Source organism: Ceratotherium simum, chromosome 34 (genome assembly GCF_057802395.1).
Source record: "Ceratotherium simum simum isolate JZ-2026a chromosome 34, ASM5780239v1, whole genome shotgun sequence".
Classification (NCBI taxonomy): Eukaryota; Metazoa; Chordata; class Mammalia; order Perissodactyla; family Rhinocerotidae; genus Ceratotherium; species Ceratotherium simum.
Window position 1 is genome coordinate 32,782,117 of NC_141933.1, and position 17,345 is coordinate 32,799,461.

A 17,345-nucleotide genomic window follows, 5' to 3' on the forward strand; every position below is an offset into this window, starting at 1 on the left:
TCGGTTCACACCCGGGATCCGAACCCGGGCCGCCGGCAGCCGAGCACACGCACTTAACCGTTAAGCCACGGGGCCGGCCCGTGAACAATTTCAAATTGTTATTTTTTGGCTTTATTTTTGTAAGGATGAACAATTTCAAATTGTATTGTATTACACTGCTTGTCTATTTACCAAATATATCTTGACACTGCAGTAGTTACAAAATAATCATTAACTTGGATAAAAAGTTGCTGAAGACTTTTAGATCTAATGACCAATTTACAAGAAATACAGGACACAGAAGAACATGACAAAGGATAGCACAGGCTTGCAATCAGCAAAATCCAGACTCTGGGAAACTCGAGAACAAATGACCAGGTTTATTCAACAACAGACAGAGACAGACAGAAGGAAGAGGAGCAGAGTGGAGAAGGGATAAAGAAAAGAACCTATAGATTTTTAAGGGATTTAAGCACATTAACCAATTGCAATTTATGGACCTTATCTGGATCCCTATTTGAATAAACTGTCAAAAGCATTTGAGATCAGAAAATTTGAACACTGACTGGATATTTGATGATATTTAAGGAACTGTGGGTTTGTATTTGATAATGACATTGTGGTTATGTTTTTAATGTCCTTGCCTTTTATCCATACACAGTGAAATTTTACAGATGAAGTGATAGGATGTTTGAAATTTGCTGGAGTGGGAGCAAGGAATGGGTGGGGGTATAGATTAAACAAAAAAGACTGGCCATGAGTTGACAGTTGTTGAAACTGTATGATGGATAGACGGGAGTTCGTTATTCTCTTCTCTCCGTTTGTATGTATGTTTGAAATTTCCCACAATACACTTTAAAAGATGAAGTTTTCAAAAGCATTAGGAAGTTAGATTTCTGACTTGTCTATAGTTTATGGTAATTAGCAAATTCACTTTATCAAAAGAGCCTAAATTTCTATCTTGTATCTTTTTTTTTTTTTTTTTTTGTGAGGAAGATCAGCCCTGAGCTAACATCCATGCCAATCCTCCTCTTTTTGCTGAGGAAGACTGGCTCTGAGCTAACATCTATTGCCAATCCTCCTCCTTTTTTTCCCCAAAGCCCCAGTAAATAGTTATATGTCATAGCTGCACATCCTTGTAGTTGCTGTACGTGGGACACGGCCTCAGCATGGCCGGAGAAGCGGTGCGTCGGTGCGCGCCTGGGATCCGAACCCGGGCTGCCAGTAGCGGAGCGCGCGCACCTAACCGCTAAGCTACGGGGCTGGCCCTCTATTGTATCTTTAAGGAGTACCTTTCAAGGTACAAACCACACTGCTATTAACTTATAATTACATACTTCCTTACTGTTTAATACTTTCTTATGCAAAAATTGCAATATCCTATCATTTAAATTCCTATGATGTTCTATAAAGTATTGTGCACAGTAATTGTAAATCAGCTCACTTAAGTCAATACTTAACAGCAATGCACCATCTAATACTCAGTTTCAGACATGAAAGGGTATACAAAAAAAGTTTATTAAGTACAGTTTCATATTGAGAAGAACATCTAAGATTAAAAATGTGATTGGACATTTAGGATACATAATTTATTCTTAAAATACACAATTTATATACAGACGTTAGAAACTCAGTGTCCAAAATACTCAATAAAGATATTTGGGTGACACTTATAGAACTGTCCTAGCAATTTTTTCTTCTCTTTGGCAGACAGTTTTGAATCTTCATCAATAGTTTTTAGTAAATTCAATAGCTCATCCTTGGTTGTCTTCTGTGTATGGTCAGAATAATCACTTTGATCAATTCTCTGGCAATAAATATATCCTTAAAGTTTAAAAGTAAAAAGTTCAGTTAATGAATCTATTCCTCAGATTTAACTAGAAAAATCAAGCAATATTTTTATATTTATATTCCCCATTTTATAAAGTGCATTGACGATGCTAAGCACTGCTGACTTTCTAACCCTGATCAAGTGGCTTTTGGACATAAGGAGGCTCTCTGCTAAGTCTGGATAATTCTGAGGGGACTGTTGAGAGTTTAGTTGAAATTCAAGTGCAACTTACAGCAAAATACTTTCAAATAAAAACTAGGAATTTATCTTTGGAAGATCATCAAAATAGTATTTCTCAGATTACCTGTGTCTCTATTTGGATCTCTTCCCTTCTGAATGGCCACGAGCTTAACACTGACAATTTTATATAGCGTTCCAGGAATCTGAAAAAAATGAAGGGACATGGGACATTATTCAAATGCATTTTAATCTAGTAATCTATTACATAAGCTCAACTTAAGGACTTGCAGCGTTTTACCTTAAAAACATCTTCTTGATGATCCATTAAAAACAATACCAGAAGATCAGTTTTGCCTTTGGATAAGTTTTTATTGTCAACAATGGCTTTTGAGAATATCCTTTTCACAACCATTCGGTTGTCACTCTATAAAAACAAAAAACAAAATACACTCAATAGTATATATTTAAAGGGATAAGTCTAATATAAAAGAAATGTTAAATATTAATAGCTATTATCCATTTCAGCATACTTGATGCTGACAATGGAATAATTTGGCACATGGGTCCTATAAGTATTAAGGAAACTGAATACAATTAACATTTAGACAAAAGACTTACTTCTTTATGTAATTTAAATTCAGAAGGATGTGCTGCAACAGCCATGAAATATAGCAGTCTTCTAAATTCTTCTCTATTTTGGGAATCCAAAAGCTTTACAAAGAGCTGAGTAGCTTCTAATGCTATTTCAGTCTTCCCATTCACTTCAGCCAAAAGAAAAAACTGCTTTTAATTTTGACCAAATGGCTATATTAATGGGAACACAATTCAAGTTAAAGCTTAAGCTAAACAGTAAATTTATTCAAAGCTATTTTCAAAAGGAAAACAAAACAAAAAGACGAGAATTACAATGAATGACCAATACCATCAAGGGAGCTTATCCTCAGATTGGCAACTAATACCCTAAGTCCTTGTCATATAATAATCGTAGGATATTAACTCTAACTCTTGGCTTTGGAAATAAATTCCCAGCCTATGTTTTTCATTAATTCAATACATTTTGAGGTTACACTATGTGTACAGTACTGATGTAGTCAACTCTACCTGGGAAAAATACAAAGGATTCTCTGAAACCCCCCCTCTGTTTTCAACAAACCATGTGGACCAGACTGGCTCACCGGCAGAGGGACAAAGCAGAGCGTCTGCCATGCTGAAGAGACTGCAGGGGGAATGGTGGTGGTGCTGGGGATGCCTTCTGAAGAAGAGAATTGCTACTCTGTGCTTAGTCACCTTCCAGTGAATGAGAACAGCCCTCTCCCGTGGCAACCAGAAGCTCCTGCACAACTGCAGAGTTTGTTAAAGCCTCTTTCCAAATGAGCCCTACAAGTTTTGGAATAAACATACCTTCCATGGATTAATCCAGATCCACTCCTAGCCTGAAGTAGTGTTATTTTGGTTAATTTTGAGGACAGTTAACTTTTTCCTGTTTCCTCCAAAAGAAATTCTAATACCCAGTAAGACCCTACTTACCCAAGAGTTCTGCAATTCCATTATGAACATCGCATAAGTGACATAATAGAGGCTCCCTACTACTGTAATGTTTGCCAATGACCTCAAACAGAAGTTCTTTCACAAGGTCTGTCCTATCTGGTTGCTCAGGTAAGTTTCTGCTTATGTTCACCACCATCTGGTCTGGAAGGTATTCCAGGCAGTCAATTGCTGCAGAGAGCCACTCATCTTCCCTATGGGGGAAAAAGAATTTAAAAAAAGCAAAGAATAACAGATATACACACAGCACTTAATTTACTAGCCATTTCAAGTTTGCCACCAGGATAAATTTTTATACACTTAAAGATATGTGTAATTCTTTTTTACATATAACTAGAGCATGTAAAAACAAAACAGAAGCTATCCACTACATTAAAAAGACATAAAAATTCAAACTCGACTCTTTAAATTTACAATGGAAGCCCAGAAACTCTAAGTTACTTGCTCAGGGTCCCAGGCAGGACTAGATCCCAGATCAGATCCTAGACTGGTATTTTTCTAATAACAGTGTTGCTTACTTCAGAGCTCTGTGTATGATCTATCATCTCTCACTTTGGCTAGGAGAGAATGGAGGAAGATAAGGTAGGGTTTCAAAATAATTACCATTTCTAATAAAATGCCAGCTGGGTAACTTCAGAAAAACGCTACATTTCAAGAAATAAAGTGACTTTTAATATTCAATTTGTTAATATATATAGTTGTTTTAAAAAACCCAATTGTGTGCTCTACTGCTATGGACTCAGGACAACTAATTGTGCCACCGCCCAGGTGCATCATCATGGGCGGGTCACCTCGCTCTCTGAGCATCAGCTTCCTCAGGTTATAAGATGTGGCTAGCAGATCTTTAAGGTCACTTCTAGCACAATTTCTGATTCTGTTTTTAAAATTTAAGGTAATTATAAAATGTTTTCACATGTTACTTTAGATGGTAGAAATGTAATTTAAATTCTTGTACACTAAGCTTCCTATTATATATGCAGAGTTCAATAACTGGTATGTTGGGATTAACTTTTCCACGTCAGGTTTTCCACATCATGTTTTAAGCCACCTTTTGACAAGTTATAAGGAACATAGAACTCTTCCTTAAGGGAAAAAATCATAATCACCTGAAGTTAAGGCTTCAAACCTTAAGATTTATACTCAGGAGAATGGTAGTCAGAAGTGAGAGCAACAGTTACTTTCATTATATTTCTTTAATAAAACTAGTTAATTAAAAATACGTATTTAGGGCCGGCCCCGTGGCTTGGTGGTTAAATGCACGCGCTCCGCTGCTGGCGGCTCGGGTTCGGATCCCGGGCGTGCACCGACGCACCGCTTCTCCGGCCATGCTGAGGCCGTGTCCCACATGCAGCAACTGGAAGGATGTGCAACTATGACATACAACTATCTACTGGGGCTTGGGGGGGGTGGAAATAAATAAATAAAATCTTAAAAAAAAAAAAAATAAAAAAAAAAAATAAATAAAAATACGTATTTAATAGGCATTCTAGAGGAGTATAAGAGCATTTGTAGTTAAAGGATTCTAAGAATTTGCCAAATCTGTTAATTTTGTTCCAGGTCCCTTTGAAGACCAGACAGCCCTACATTTCAACAAAGATAAGAAGATGGAGCATAATCATTTTCTTCACTTGATGTGCAAGTAAGTTATACGTGAAACAAAAATGAATATGAAAAATAATAAAATTTAAATCTCTTTTTCTAATTTTGACCAAGGTAGTTTTGTTCTTCACTTTCCCAAATACTGATAATATCAACTGACAATACGTATGTGAGCCTATGGACGGAAGAATTCAACAAATTATTTTAAAACCATTATGTATAATCTTCCTACAAACACACTCAAATTATTTCATGCATTTTCACATACTGAGAATCACTATAAGCCTTGAGAATCCGTCGATCCAGATAGTTACTGTGGTTGACCAAGTCAGGCTCCTTTTTAGTTTGAGGAACTTTGGGTACAATCTCTTGCTGTTTGAGTAAGGAGTCAAGAAAAGGAAGGTCTATAAGTTGTAGCAGACGCCCAATTGTTTCTTCTCGCCATACTTCATTAATAACTACACAGGAAAAATGACAAGGTGAAAAGTAACGATTAATATTTACTAAATGCTCACCACAATATATGTGTAGGCAGGTCTAAGCTAGTAAGTTTGTGGCTAAAAAAAAAAAAGAAAAGAAAAGAAAGAGAGAAAGAGTCAACCTTATGAAGTGGTTTCTTATAACAAAGTAAAACAATTCAAGATTTGTTTAAAGTGTACGGGAATAGACTTTGAACAACAGGAATTCTTTTCATTCTTGTGCTGTAAAAAGCAATATGGCAGAGATAGGAGATCAAGTCATATAACATGTCAGCAAGGACTTTGGAAGAAAGAATGATTCATTCAATCTGAAAACTGGTTTGAAACTATTGGCTGCAGATGATTCCACTCAGGGTTTCCACAACTGGGCTGGGGGAGGGAAGGTGAAAATCAGTCATTAAGTTACATTCCATTGCCACAGACAAGGAAGAACACAAGAATTCTGTTAATGTTTTAATGTAATTTTCAAATTTTTATTTAACCTAATAAAATCTTAGGGAAAGAAATATCTGAGAGCATGTTTTAAATAAAAAAATCTGCATGCAAAACATTTCAGATTTGAACCTCTGCCAGCTGACAGGACAAAAGTCAGTGTTCAAGAATTGTAACACTGATCTATTTGTTAAAGATAATAGACCTCTGTTAAAACTTAATATAAACAGCTTTAATACAGTGTGCTCTTTCTTCGTGCTTTGAATATTTAAATTCTAATAAAGGCTAAGATTGAAAACTCTGAAATCGCTGTATCTGAAGTTGGTCGTCTACTTCTTACCGGCAGCAGCTTCAGCATACCTTGTGGAGACAGAGTTGCAGAGATGCTGACATGAGGGGAGTCGGCCGGCTTTAAACTCAGGTTTGCCCACAGATCCTCTAAACTTGCCGATTTGATATCAGATGACTTAAATAATGTATCTGCATACCTAAAATTAATTTATTTCATAAATTAATGTTTATTAGTAAGCCCACAGAAATATTTTAGTATTTGAGAGCTAGGAGTTTCTAGAAAGTTTATGTATTTCAGAGTAAAAAGACAAGAAATGCAAATTCTAAGAGTGGAATAAAATACAGAAACACCCCACCCTCTTTCTCAAGCCTAAATATACATACTCTAAATAAATTCTCCTTTGAACATTTAGATTTAAGTAATTCAATGACTAAAATTTTAGTCTCCAATTTTAAAACATAATCAAACTTCATTATGCTGTTTTTATCACTTATCTACATTTCTGGGGCATTCTTTAGTGGACAGTGCTCATCATTTTCCAAATGCAGATCTACAATCCTTTATCCACAATTCTGAAAACCCAAAAAACTCTGAAAGATCTAAAATTTATTCATAACTCCTGTGACGACGAAACCTGTCCTGAAACCCCCATGGCCTTTATTTATCCCAGCTGGTAGAAATGTTTTCTTTACTGAAGAAATATTAATGTGTTTGATGACCAGATGCTTTCCCAGATCCCTCTAGGAGTGTTATCTCACATGTATGTACAAAATTACCTTTCTAAAATCTCTGAAGTTCCAATTCCTAAACACGCCTGGTCCCAAGAGTTTCAGATAAACCGTGTGGACCTGCATCTGGAAAAGTGCTGACTGTGCCTTATGTTATTCAGCTTTCCCTCCTATATAGAAAGGTGAATTTTATTGTGTTAAATATAGAGTTTTAAAATATTTGAGAGTCTGTTCACTAAAATTCTGACTTTGGGTCAGATCTGAAGGATAAGAGCTTCCATTACACGGTCACCTCTACAGTTTAGCTGAGGGGAACAAAAGGGAAACGTTTTTTTTCAAGACAAATAACTCAGTTCATTATGTACTTACCACCTACATCCATTTCAACCACTGGGCTCTACAATTCTGTCCCCCAGTCTCCCTTTAAATGACTCCCTCTTCTCCACCACTGCTGCTTACTTCACCCCCATCTGCAGACTGCAACACTACAACAGATTCTTAACTAGCTCTCCCCATTAGGCTGACCACACAGCTGCCAGGATGACCTCTCTAAAATACAATCTCATGATGTGCAAATCTTTCCGGGGCTTCCCCCACACCTGTATGATCAGGTACAAACTCCTGAGCATGTGCTAGGAAACCCTCTGGGTGCTGGCCCCTCAAGCCTTTCATCCTTCACATCTGCCATCTTCTGGACTCCAGGGATAGATACCCTGCCTGCCTGCCTCCACTGCTCCGTTTTCATACCACTTTGTGTATAAACTCTTTAACATTCTTTACACTATAATTGGAACTTGAAGCAGGAAAATCAAAGTTTGTTGACTGTTTCTACTAAATATAAAATATGAATAAACAAGAATTCTAAGACATACGAAATTTAAAAAAGTTCACTATACTTGAACAAATTTACCCACAGACCCAGATTTTAGCCTAATTCACTGTTTCAAAAGTAACACAAAGCCAGTCAGCATCTCATTAAAGAGCAGACAAAATCCTGCCACTATCCCCATGATCACTGACATGAGACACTCACTTGGAAGGTAAGCACAGTGTGTTCTCTTTGCCTGACTGACTGTCTTGGTTAGCTATCGTTGTGAATCTATAAAGGCTGCAACTACTGTCTTCAAATGTAGGTTTTTTGTCTTTTCCAAAGACTTTGGTTGGAACGGCTTCAAATACTTTGTAGTCCATAAGTGCTTGACACACTCTCACCACTTTGGCACGAGGAATATCTACATCACCAAAGTATTTATTCTGAATTAGGTGAGAAAAAATGACATCCACAGCTTCCGAGCCGACAAAGCAGTCATTGTGTCTCTTCAAATGGTGCCTTCGTCTTTTCACCTCCACTTGTGTTTGCAGAGTGTTTATGATGCTGCTCCATACATACGTGGCTCCAAATGGCCTCTGGGCCACACTGAAACCTGGGATGGGAAAAATCGCAGGGTAACTTTGTTCATTTGAAATAAGGTCTAAGCAATCCTTAGGCAAAAAGTGGCAATTTCTGAAGTTATTAATAAGGAACAATGAGGAGGGCAGCTTGTTACTTAAATATAAATTATTAATAGCAATTCATTTAAAAATTTAGTGCCTACTATATGGTAAATACCGTTCTATGTGCTAGGATTCAACAGTAAGCAAAATGAAGTCCGCGTTCTCATGGACTTACAGTTTTGGGAAGATACAGACAATACGTATGTGATAGACCAATGCTAAGAAGAAAAATAAAGGCAGGTAAGGGAGAGAATTCTATTTTAGATGAGATGTCAGGAAAGACCTCTCTGACAAGGTGGTATCTGAGCAGAAGCCTGAGTAAAACAAGGAAGCAAGCCATGCAGATATGTGGGGAGAGAGCAAAGGCCCTGAGGAGGGAGTGTGCTCTGCCAGGAGAACAGGAAGGAGTCCAGCATGGCCTGGGTGGGTGACCAAGAGAGAGGATGGCAGGCAGTGAGAGCAGAGAGGAGTGGAGATGGGGTTTGAGGTGGGGGGCGCTGCAGATCAACTAGGAGCTTGTGGCAGTTACCAATTATGTGCATGGAACTCTATTAAGTGCCTTACATAAATGGTCTCATCGTCATAATCTTCAGCCATCTGAGGGAGATATCATCTCTATTTGAGAGGTGGAAAACAGATTCACAGAGATTAAGTGTAACTTCCAGACATCATATTGTAAGAAGTGGGATATATACAGCCAAATAATAGGGATTTGGCTCATGGCCTATATGATTTCAAATTTTCATTTCTCAGTCAGATAGACAGATACAGGTACAGTTACAGATACACACACTCACAATGGTTGCTGGAATAAACTAATATTTTTAAAGCTTCCTATTATGCAGGCTTGTGAGGTAAGTACTTTGTAAGCAGGATAAACTAACAGTTCGGTTCCTGCCCAATAGGAGCTTACAGCCTATTGCAAAGATAGGAAATGCACAGAAATAAAGCAAGAATTTAGCCAAACAGAAAAGAAAGAAAATACACTTTCAAAGATTTCTTATCATATTTTTCCTCAGTTTAATAAACTGATATTTGGCAAAACTACAAAGAAGGAGAAAAAATTAAAAGGAGAGAAAATGGACCTTAGGGTTTAGAACGCTGATGGAACTGGGTCTAGCTAATCATCAGCATGGTGGCTGGCTGGCTCTTTTTACAGAGACAGAGCATGCCTTCTTGTGTGTTACACTTTTCAATGATCCTCTGAATATTCAGTGCTTCTACTTTTTTAAGCCCCCATTTTTGTTAAGTGTATTACCTCCTTATTTTTAGGATATTTTGGCAGAGAAATTGAAAAGATATCACTTCCCTCAAGCTAGTCTAAAAAGGAAAACAATATGCATCAGTACAATGGTGAGGAGTAAGAGGCATTATTATAATTACAGACACTGCTACTTGAAATCACCTGCCTGCCTTTTTAGAGAAAACAGAATGTGTAAGATGAGAGCAAAGGTAAGTTCCTGGAGGACATTACACTTCCACTCAATGCACTCGAGTCATACATTTTAAGTAGGTCATTTGGAATTTCATCTTTTGTGTTGCAATAAATATAAGGAGTGTAGTGAACCATTACACTGTATTCTCTTATAGTGTAATTTTATAGTTAATGTAGCTTACCATGAAAATTACTAACACACATATGCAAAGCCCTTTACTGTTTATTTCCAATACCAAAAGTAGGTGGGCGATTTATTATCTACCCACTATTAAAATGTTAGTTTAAAATAATCAGCAAGATTTTTAATTATCAAAATTATATTTAAAATTCAAGATATTTCATAATCCCCTATTAAACAAAGGAGGAAAAATTGATGCCAGTTTTCCAAATATCATGTGAGCAGTTTTAAGAATTGAATTATGGAGAATCAACTAGATAGATCAAGCTAGAACTAGATTTACTACTGGTACAGTATTTAGTCTCCACTGAATATATTGAGCCAGAATCAGGCAATTGATGGAATCTCAAAATACGTCCAGGTCATTCCTGGTGCCAAGAACTGTGGAGTTGCTGTAATGTTTCCAACCACAATGACTAAATAAAAGGAGTGTTAGTTAATATTTTTAACTTCCTAAAATACCAGAGATTATAGCTGAGATTTAAATGAATTTAATGTTTGCTCTTTAGTCTTTTTTCAAATCTTCATTATATTATTAATAATAGCTAACATTTGAGTACTTAAAATATTGACAAGCTCTGCCTTCTCTCATTTAATCCTGTTACACCTCTGAAATAGTTATTAATAATCCTATTTTGAGGAAATTGAGGCTCAGTGAATTAAACCAACTTGCCCTCAGTTACACAGCTAATAAATACAGACTAGCTGTTCCTGGTACTTAAATATAACTATATTGAAAGTCAGCCACGAGAGAGTTTTACATTAACCTTTCATTGAAGACTTGGAGTAAGTGAGAGACCTTTAAGTGAGCCAATGAGATCAACAGAAACAAACAACTTTAAGATTTGTGAGCCCTTAACTAAGCTATTTAAAAACACTTAGTAGGGCCGACCCCGTGGCTTGGTGGTTAAGTGCGCGCGCTCTGATGCTGGCGGCCCGGGTTCGGATCCCGGGCGCGCACCGAGGCACCACTTCTCCGTCCATCCTGAGGCTGAGTCCCACATACAGCAACTAGAAGGATGTGCAGCTATGACATACGACTATCTACTGGGGCTTTGGGGGAAAAAATAAATAAATAAAATCTTTAAAAACACTTAGTAGTCATTACTCCTAAAATAAGGTAGGATATCATAAATTCTAGAATATATACTATCCACAGTACACAGGGGTAAGACAGGAAAGGAAAATAAGCAAGATTCAAACTTGTAGAGGTCAGATTGCTTTTTTTTTTTGTGAGGAAGATCGGCCCTGAGCTAACATCTGCCAATCCCCCTCTTTTTTGCTGAGCAAGACTGGCCCTGGGCTAACACCCGTGCCCATCTTCCTCCACTTTATATGGGACGCCACCACAGCATGGCCTGACAAGCGGTGCTTCGGTGTGCGCCCGGGATCCGAACCCCGGGCCGCCCGCAGCGGAGCACACGCACTTAACTGCTACGCCACAGGGCTGGCCCCCAGATTGCTTTTTAAGTACCAGTGAAAAAGACTTCTGGGCTTGTGATAATGTTAAAAATGAAACAGGTAAGTCATAACAGTCAAGCTACAAGTAGGTTAGCATACAAATCCTAAAAGATAAGGCTGAGTCACTTACTAATTTGTGACCAGTAAGACAACTGAAGGGGGTGAGAGAGAGAGGATAAACAACCCCAAGGACGTGGAAAAGGCTAAAACCAGATTTCCCCATATTAACTTGCTGCTTAAATATGGGAGATCCGGAAGTTTTGCAGGCTGGATAACACAGTATAAAAGATTAAAGAACAGGTTAGAGCAGGACAGCAGGCACCTGTGAGCCACACAATGTTTCCAGAGTCCTCCAGCAGGATACACTCCAGCCCTTTCAGGTCCCCTCTGTTCTCACTGACCATTAATTCCCAACCATTGCATCCTGAGATATTTCCCCTCAAGCATCACTACCCACAGACCCAAACTAGCTCCTGTTCATACAGATACTTTAACACACAACACATCCTGGAGTTGACAAGTCAGTGTGCCAAAACCCACACCAGGATAACCTGTTTTTTTTAATGCTGACTTCACCAGTTTAACACAGATCCCCCACAGGCTGGTTTGAAACGTGTTATTTATCATCATCTAAGAGCTGAGATGAATAGTGGTAGAGCAGACCATGGCCCAGTAAGATGAATTACTGTGCTTTCTAAACAGGATCCAAGAGACCGGAAGTACACAATGAAAGCTTTTAAGTCTAGCAATCAGAATTTAAGCTTCAGCCTGTCCTCAAACCTCACTTGGATATGAGCTGGACAATTCTTTAAAAGTCATCACTACCTACATCTTGATGCTTCCTTATTTACATTTGGTCAAGCGTGTTCTAAAAGCATCATGTCCAAAGGGTCAGAGTCTGGAGACCAGCTACGATAACCCTGGATAAGAGAATTAACCTCTATGGTTGGTTTCTTCATTTACTGATTCAAGAGTTGAACACTATGTTTCAGGTCTAAACTGCTGACTATAGGATCTTAGAGACTGAAATTATACTTCTCTCCAGTGAGATACGGACATTGAACACCAAATAAAATATGGTAAGAAAGGAAGCCTAAGAACAAATTTGACCCTATCAGATAAGAAGCCTTTTGGAAGGTGGCCTAACAAGAGGCTGACATGGTTTTAAAATAGATCTATAACATACTACACATGCTCTTAAGCACCATATAAATCTAGGCTAGTTAACATTCATTTTCCAAGCAGTCTCATTGTTATTTGCTTGAAAACAATAGCTATTCTTCAAAAGCAAAGACCTGCCCTTTGCATGTATGTCTGCCAAAAAAATTTACCGACAATAAAAAAATTAAACTTCCAATATTGAACTCTGATATATACATTTGTACTGCTACTAACAATCCTCTTCACTTCTAAAAATGCACACTAAATAATCAAGTCATTACACTAATAACTTCCTACAAATCAAGTCGTAATGCAGACCTGTCAAGAAATTACATTTACTCAGCAGTTACAAGGGGCCGTCAGCATCAACCGTGGCCCTGCTGTGAAAGCCTACCTAAGGGCAAAACAATTCTATACTGACTTCAAATAATGAGATTATAGTAACTTCTGAGAAAATCAATATACACATTATAAAACTGGCTCCCAATGTGAGGTAAACATACACACAGCATTATTACTAAAACATTCTACTTCTAAATGAACATGTAATAACTATTTTCATTCTCAGGCATTATACTGGCTCCTCCAAAAAAAGAAAAGAATTCAGATAGCTCCTCTTAGGCAGTTTTCCATAAAACTTGAAGAAACGGTTAGTGCCTTATTTCTTCCAAATTTCCTTATAGTTTGCAGAAGTTCAAATTATGTAATTGCCTTATGCCTAACATAATACAGTTAATTACTCAATACTTGTTAGTTGAAGATTATTGCCAACTAGTAAAAAATTTTGAAGAAGGGTTAATGCGGTGGTTCTCAGTGGGCGATTATACTCCCTACCGGACATTTGGCAATGTCTGGAGAAACTTTTGGTTGTCACAAGCTGAGGAGGGGGGAGTGCTCTGGCATTTAGTGGGCAGAGGGGCCAAGGATGCTGCTAAACATCTTGCAGTGCACAGGCCAGCACCCACAACAAAGAAAATGTCAACGGTGGCCAAGCCCAGAAGCCCTGGGTTAACTGAATACTGTTCATACATGGGAACTTGTGTGAGCACAGCAGGCACGGTGCTTGGTTCTGTGAGCTTGGTTCTGTGAGCTCCAACAGTAAGACAAGAGCATGGGGTCTGGAGTCGCAGAGACGTGGGTTCCATGCTTGGCTCCATCATTTACTCACAATGCAATCTGGGGCAAAGTGCCTAACTTTCTGTCACAAAACAGAGCTAATTCCACTTCTCTCAGTTACTGAGAGGATCATACGAGACAATACATGTATGGCTAGCACAGGACGTGGCAATGAACACATGTGCCACTAAAGAGAGGGGAAACCGCCACGACCTAGAAGAGCCCAAGGAGACACGGACTCGGCGTGGTGTAACATCCTGGATGGGGTCTTGGAACAAAGCAAGGACGTTAGGCAAAAACTCAGGAAATCTGAGTCAGGTACGGACTTTAGTTACTAATCACATCAATATTGGTTCATTGTGACAAATGTACTATACTAATGTAAGATGTTAATACGGGAAACTGAGTGAAGGGCATATGGAAACTCTATGTACTAACTTCGTGACTTTTTGTAAATCTACTCTAAAATTTTAAAAGTTTATTTAAAAAGTAAAAAGGGAGGGGATCTTCTTCTTCCTTCCTCTGCACTAAGAGGACACAGTCCTCACCCTCAGAGAGTTTGTCTTTTACCTATCCCTACCACCCGGGTGATGATGGCAAGCTCTGAACAGGATTCAACCAAATAAAGAACACTAGCAGATAAGAAGACAAGATGTGACATACACCAGAGCATTTAACTCTTCATCACAAAGTAACAAATATATAAATCCTAAATCATGTAGGATTTAAGAGAATTTTATTTAAGAATGTTTTTTCAAGAGGTTTTAAAATATTATGCAACAGAATTGTCAAGACAAAGGAAAAGGACTACATGTACTGGACATTAAAAACCTCATGAAAATACATAATGTTGAGAACTGTATTTTGGGCATTAAAACTAGGCAGCTGTGACTGAGTGAGAAAAACTTCGTATACATGGATACCCACATTGCAACACTCTTACAGCTTACTGGTTTGGGGAGTCCAAAGTTTGTTTTCCTCTTACATGGCACTAGAGATGTCCTGCTGAAGACTGAGATTGCTTCTGAAAAGAAGGCTGCAGGCAGGTAAACTAAGTAAAATAAATCTCGACTAATAAGAACAATTAAAAAATATGTTAAGAGAATTACCAACAAAAGTAGGCATTGGCCCCAGCTTGAATTCAGAGAGATTAATGAGACAGCATATGGGAAGTACTTTGAGCTCCCTGGAAAGGTGATACCAGGTGAATTCAACGAATTAGGTTACAGTATCCAGGGATAATGGGAGAACATACCACTTTCTTGTTTATCTAGAGTAAAAGACAAATGTCTTCGAAGGACTTGCTGAAGGTTAGCATACAGACTTTCTTTCTTCTGCATAAATCAGGTCCCTGGTAGTTACAGCCCCTTTTAAGGTATGGAAAAGTTACTGACAGGTAGAGAAACAAAAGTACACAGCTGCTGCCAGAGCACACGGATAGGGAATGGCAAGGAACCAAGACCTGGAGGCTCCTATTACTGTACTCACTAGGATGGTGACAAGGCAGCTATAGGGTGGAAGACGGATGAACAAACGCTAGCAGGCAGGGTTCCAACTGCAGCAAGCAAAACAAATGAGGAAAGGCAGTGGGCCCTTCTCCGCCCACTCACTTGCGGTGCAGGACCCAGGTCTTTTCCTTGGGTTCAAATCCGATAACCAGCACTCAACTCTTCCCTGCAAGAGTCATCGACTCTATTTTGAATACATATTCCCTTACACCATCTAAGAACCTGTTCACAAACAGCCCAAAGCTCAGAATTGGTATTGCAGCTGTTACAGAAGACAGAGTGCCATGTTTTTAAACATGTAAAATTTGGGAATTTCTTTCACTCAGAAAGTGAGCCTAAAGATTTCTCAAGACTGTTTCCAATATCACTTGATTTTAAATTCCCAAATGATGTATTTCCTTTCTCTTCACAATGTAAAACAAGGAGAAATTCTGAATGTAGCCATCATGTGTTTATCTGAATCCTTCCAATTGAAGCGGAAAAAGTCAATATTACCATCCTTCTTAGAAAACTACAAATGGAAGGTAGTTCTCTATCACAATTTATCATCAGCATTTTGAAGATTAAAAGAAGCATTAGTAATTCTAAGTCAAACACAAGACTGTGGCCACTGAGATGCACCCATCTGACCGAAGTCAATTCAGTGACCACTGACACCTTGAGGAAGGAGTCACAGTGTCACGGGTTGGTGTTTTACAAACGAAAGACTTCGTCAGAGAGGGAACCAACACCCCACACTGTGGCTACATAAAGGGCGAAAAGTTCTAACTTATCTAAAAGGAAGAGAAAAGCTGTGTTACCCAAATAGCTTAATTCTATTTACTGAGATGTAGATATGCTAGTCAGAATTTTAGAACTGATCATCCAATTCCGTTCAATTGTTTGGACATTTAAAGAAACCAAGATGCTAAGCAAACTGCCCCCAAGATATTATGAAGTGCTAGCAGAACTCACCGTCTCTCATAATGCCATATAGCGGTTAAAAAAGTCAGACACTTCTATCCACTGAAATACCGCTTATCCAGAAAGTTTAACTAATAAATACTTTTTATGCCAAGTTCCTGCTAGTAGAACTTACTATAACAGAAACCTCTCCTCACTCCCAGAAATAGTTCGGAGAACATAGTGGGCAAGAGGGGGACTGGGCCCCTGACCATGCCGTGGGGTCAAGGTCTGTGGCTGAGGCGGGGGCCAAGAGCTGTCTTTGTCACCATAACCAAGTGGAGCGCGTCAGGAGACCCACTCAGAGCGCCTGGCCCGCAGCGGGCACACAGACCAGCGCTCAGACGCGCGCGGTGAAGTTCAGGTTCGGGTAACTCAGGGCACGGCCGGATGAGAGCGGCCGGGTCCGCGGGCTGCTGCCCACCTGCGGGAGAGGGACCGACCCGCCCACACGGCGCGGGCGCCGGCTAAGTGCCCACAGCTGCGAGGGGCTCGCGGAGCCGGCTGTACCGGGGGTCCCCGCCCCGCGCGAGAGCCGCAGCCCGAGTCCCCCGCCCCGTGACCCACCCGCCCGGACGGGGTCCTCAGCACCTACCAGGAGGCCTCTGCGCCGCGCTGCGCAGGGCCGCGAGGTCCAGCGCCGCCACCTTTTCCCGCACTGTGGCCATGGCTGCAGCCAGCTGCCGGGCGCCAGCTCCTCCGCCGCCGCTCCGCCAAGTGCGCGCCCGCGCCGCGGCCTCCAGTTACCCGGCCCGGGACGGGCGGGGCTCCGCAGGCTCCGCCCCCAGGCTTCCCCGCCCCGCCCAGGCCCCGCCGCCGCGCGCAGCACGCGCCGGTCACGTGTCCGCCCAGCCGAGGGGCACAGGCCTCCTGCGGGCGAGGAAAAGGGGCGGGCCCCGCGCTGCGGACCTACGCGGCCGCTGCGGATGCGAGCGTGGCGCGTGGGGCGTGTTGCAGTGCGACGGGCCTTGCTTCTGCGCCC

General features: G+C 40.0%; 1 protein-coding gene across 1 annotated transcript; it reads right to left on the minus strand.

The window, feature by feature from the left end:
* Positions 1-1,476: 1,476 nt before the first annotated feature.
* On the minus strand, positions 1,477-17,066 carry DEPDC7 (DEP domain containing 7). The gene is made up of 9 exons (XM_004436837.3): positions 16,959-17,066; positions 8,099-8,489; positions 6,406-6,533; positions 5,403-5,592; positions 3,518-3,729; positions 2,609-2,751; positions 2,289-2,414; positions 2,115-2,193; positions 1,477-1,803 (listed from the first exon to the last, which is right to left on the minus strand). Exons 1-9 carry the CDS (start codon positions 17,029-17,031, stop codon positions 1,610-1,612), a joined length of 1,536 nt encoding a protein of 511 aa, XP_004436894.1. The 5' UTR covers positions 17,032-17,066; the 3' UTR covers positions 1,477-1,609.
* Positions 17,067-17,345: the final 279 nt, after the last annotated feature.

What these genes read in the sequence shown, in the direction of transcription:
- DEPDC7 (XM_004436837.3), bottom strand. Translation starts at nt 17,031, where the DNA reads ATGGCCACAGTGCGGGAAAAGGTGGCGGCGCTGGACCTCGCGGCCCTG. An exon ending in TGCAACTCTGTCTCCACAAG is followed by an intron (nt 5,593 to 6,405) that starts GTATGCTGAAGC and finishes TTTCCTGTGTAG; the next exon opens with TTATTAATGAAGTATGGCGA. An exon ending in AATTTAAATTACATAAAGAA is followed by an intron (nt 2,415 to 2,608) that starts GTAAGTCTTTTG and finishes TTGTTTTTATAG; the next exon opens with AGTGACAACCGAATGGTTGT.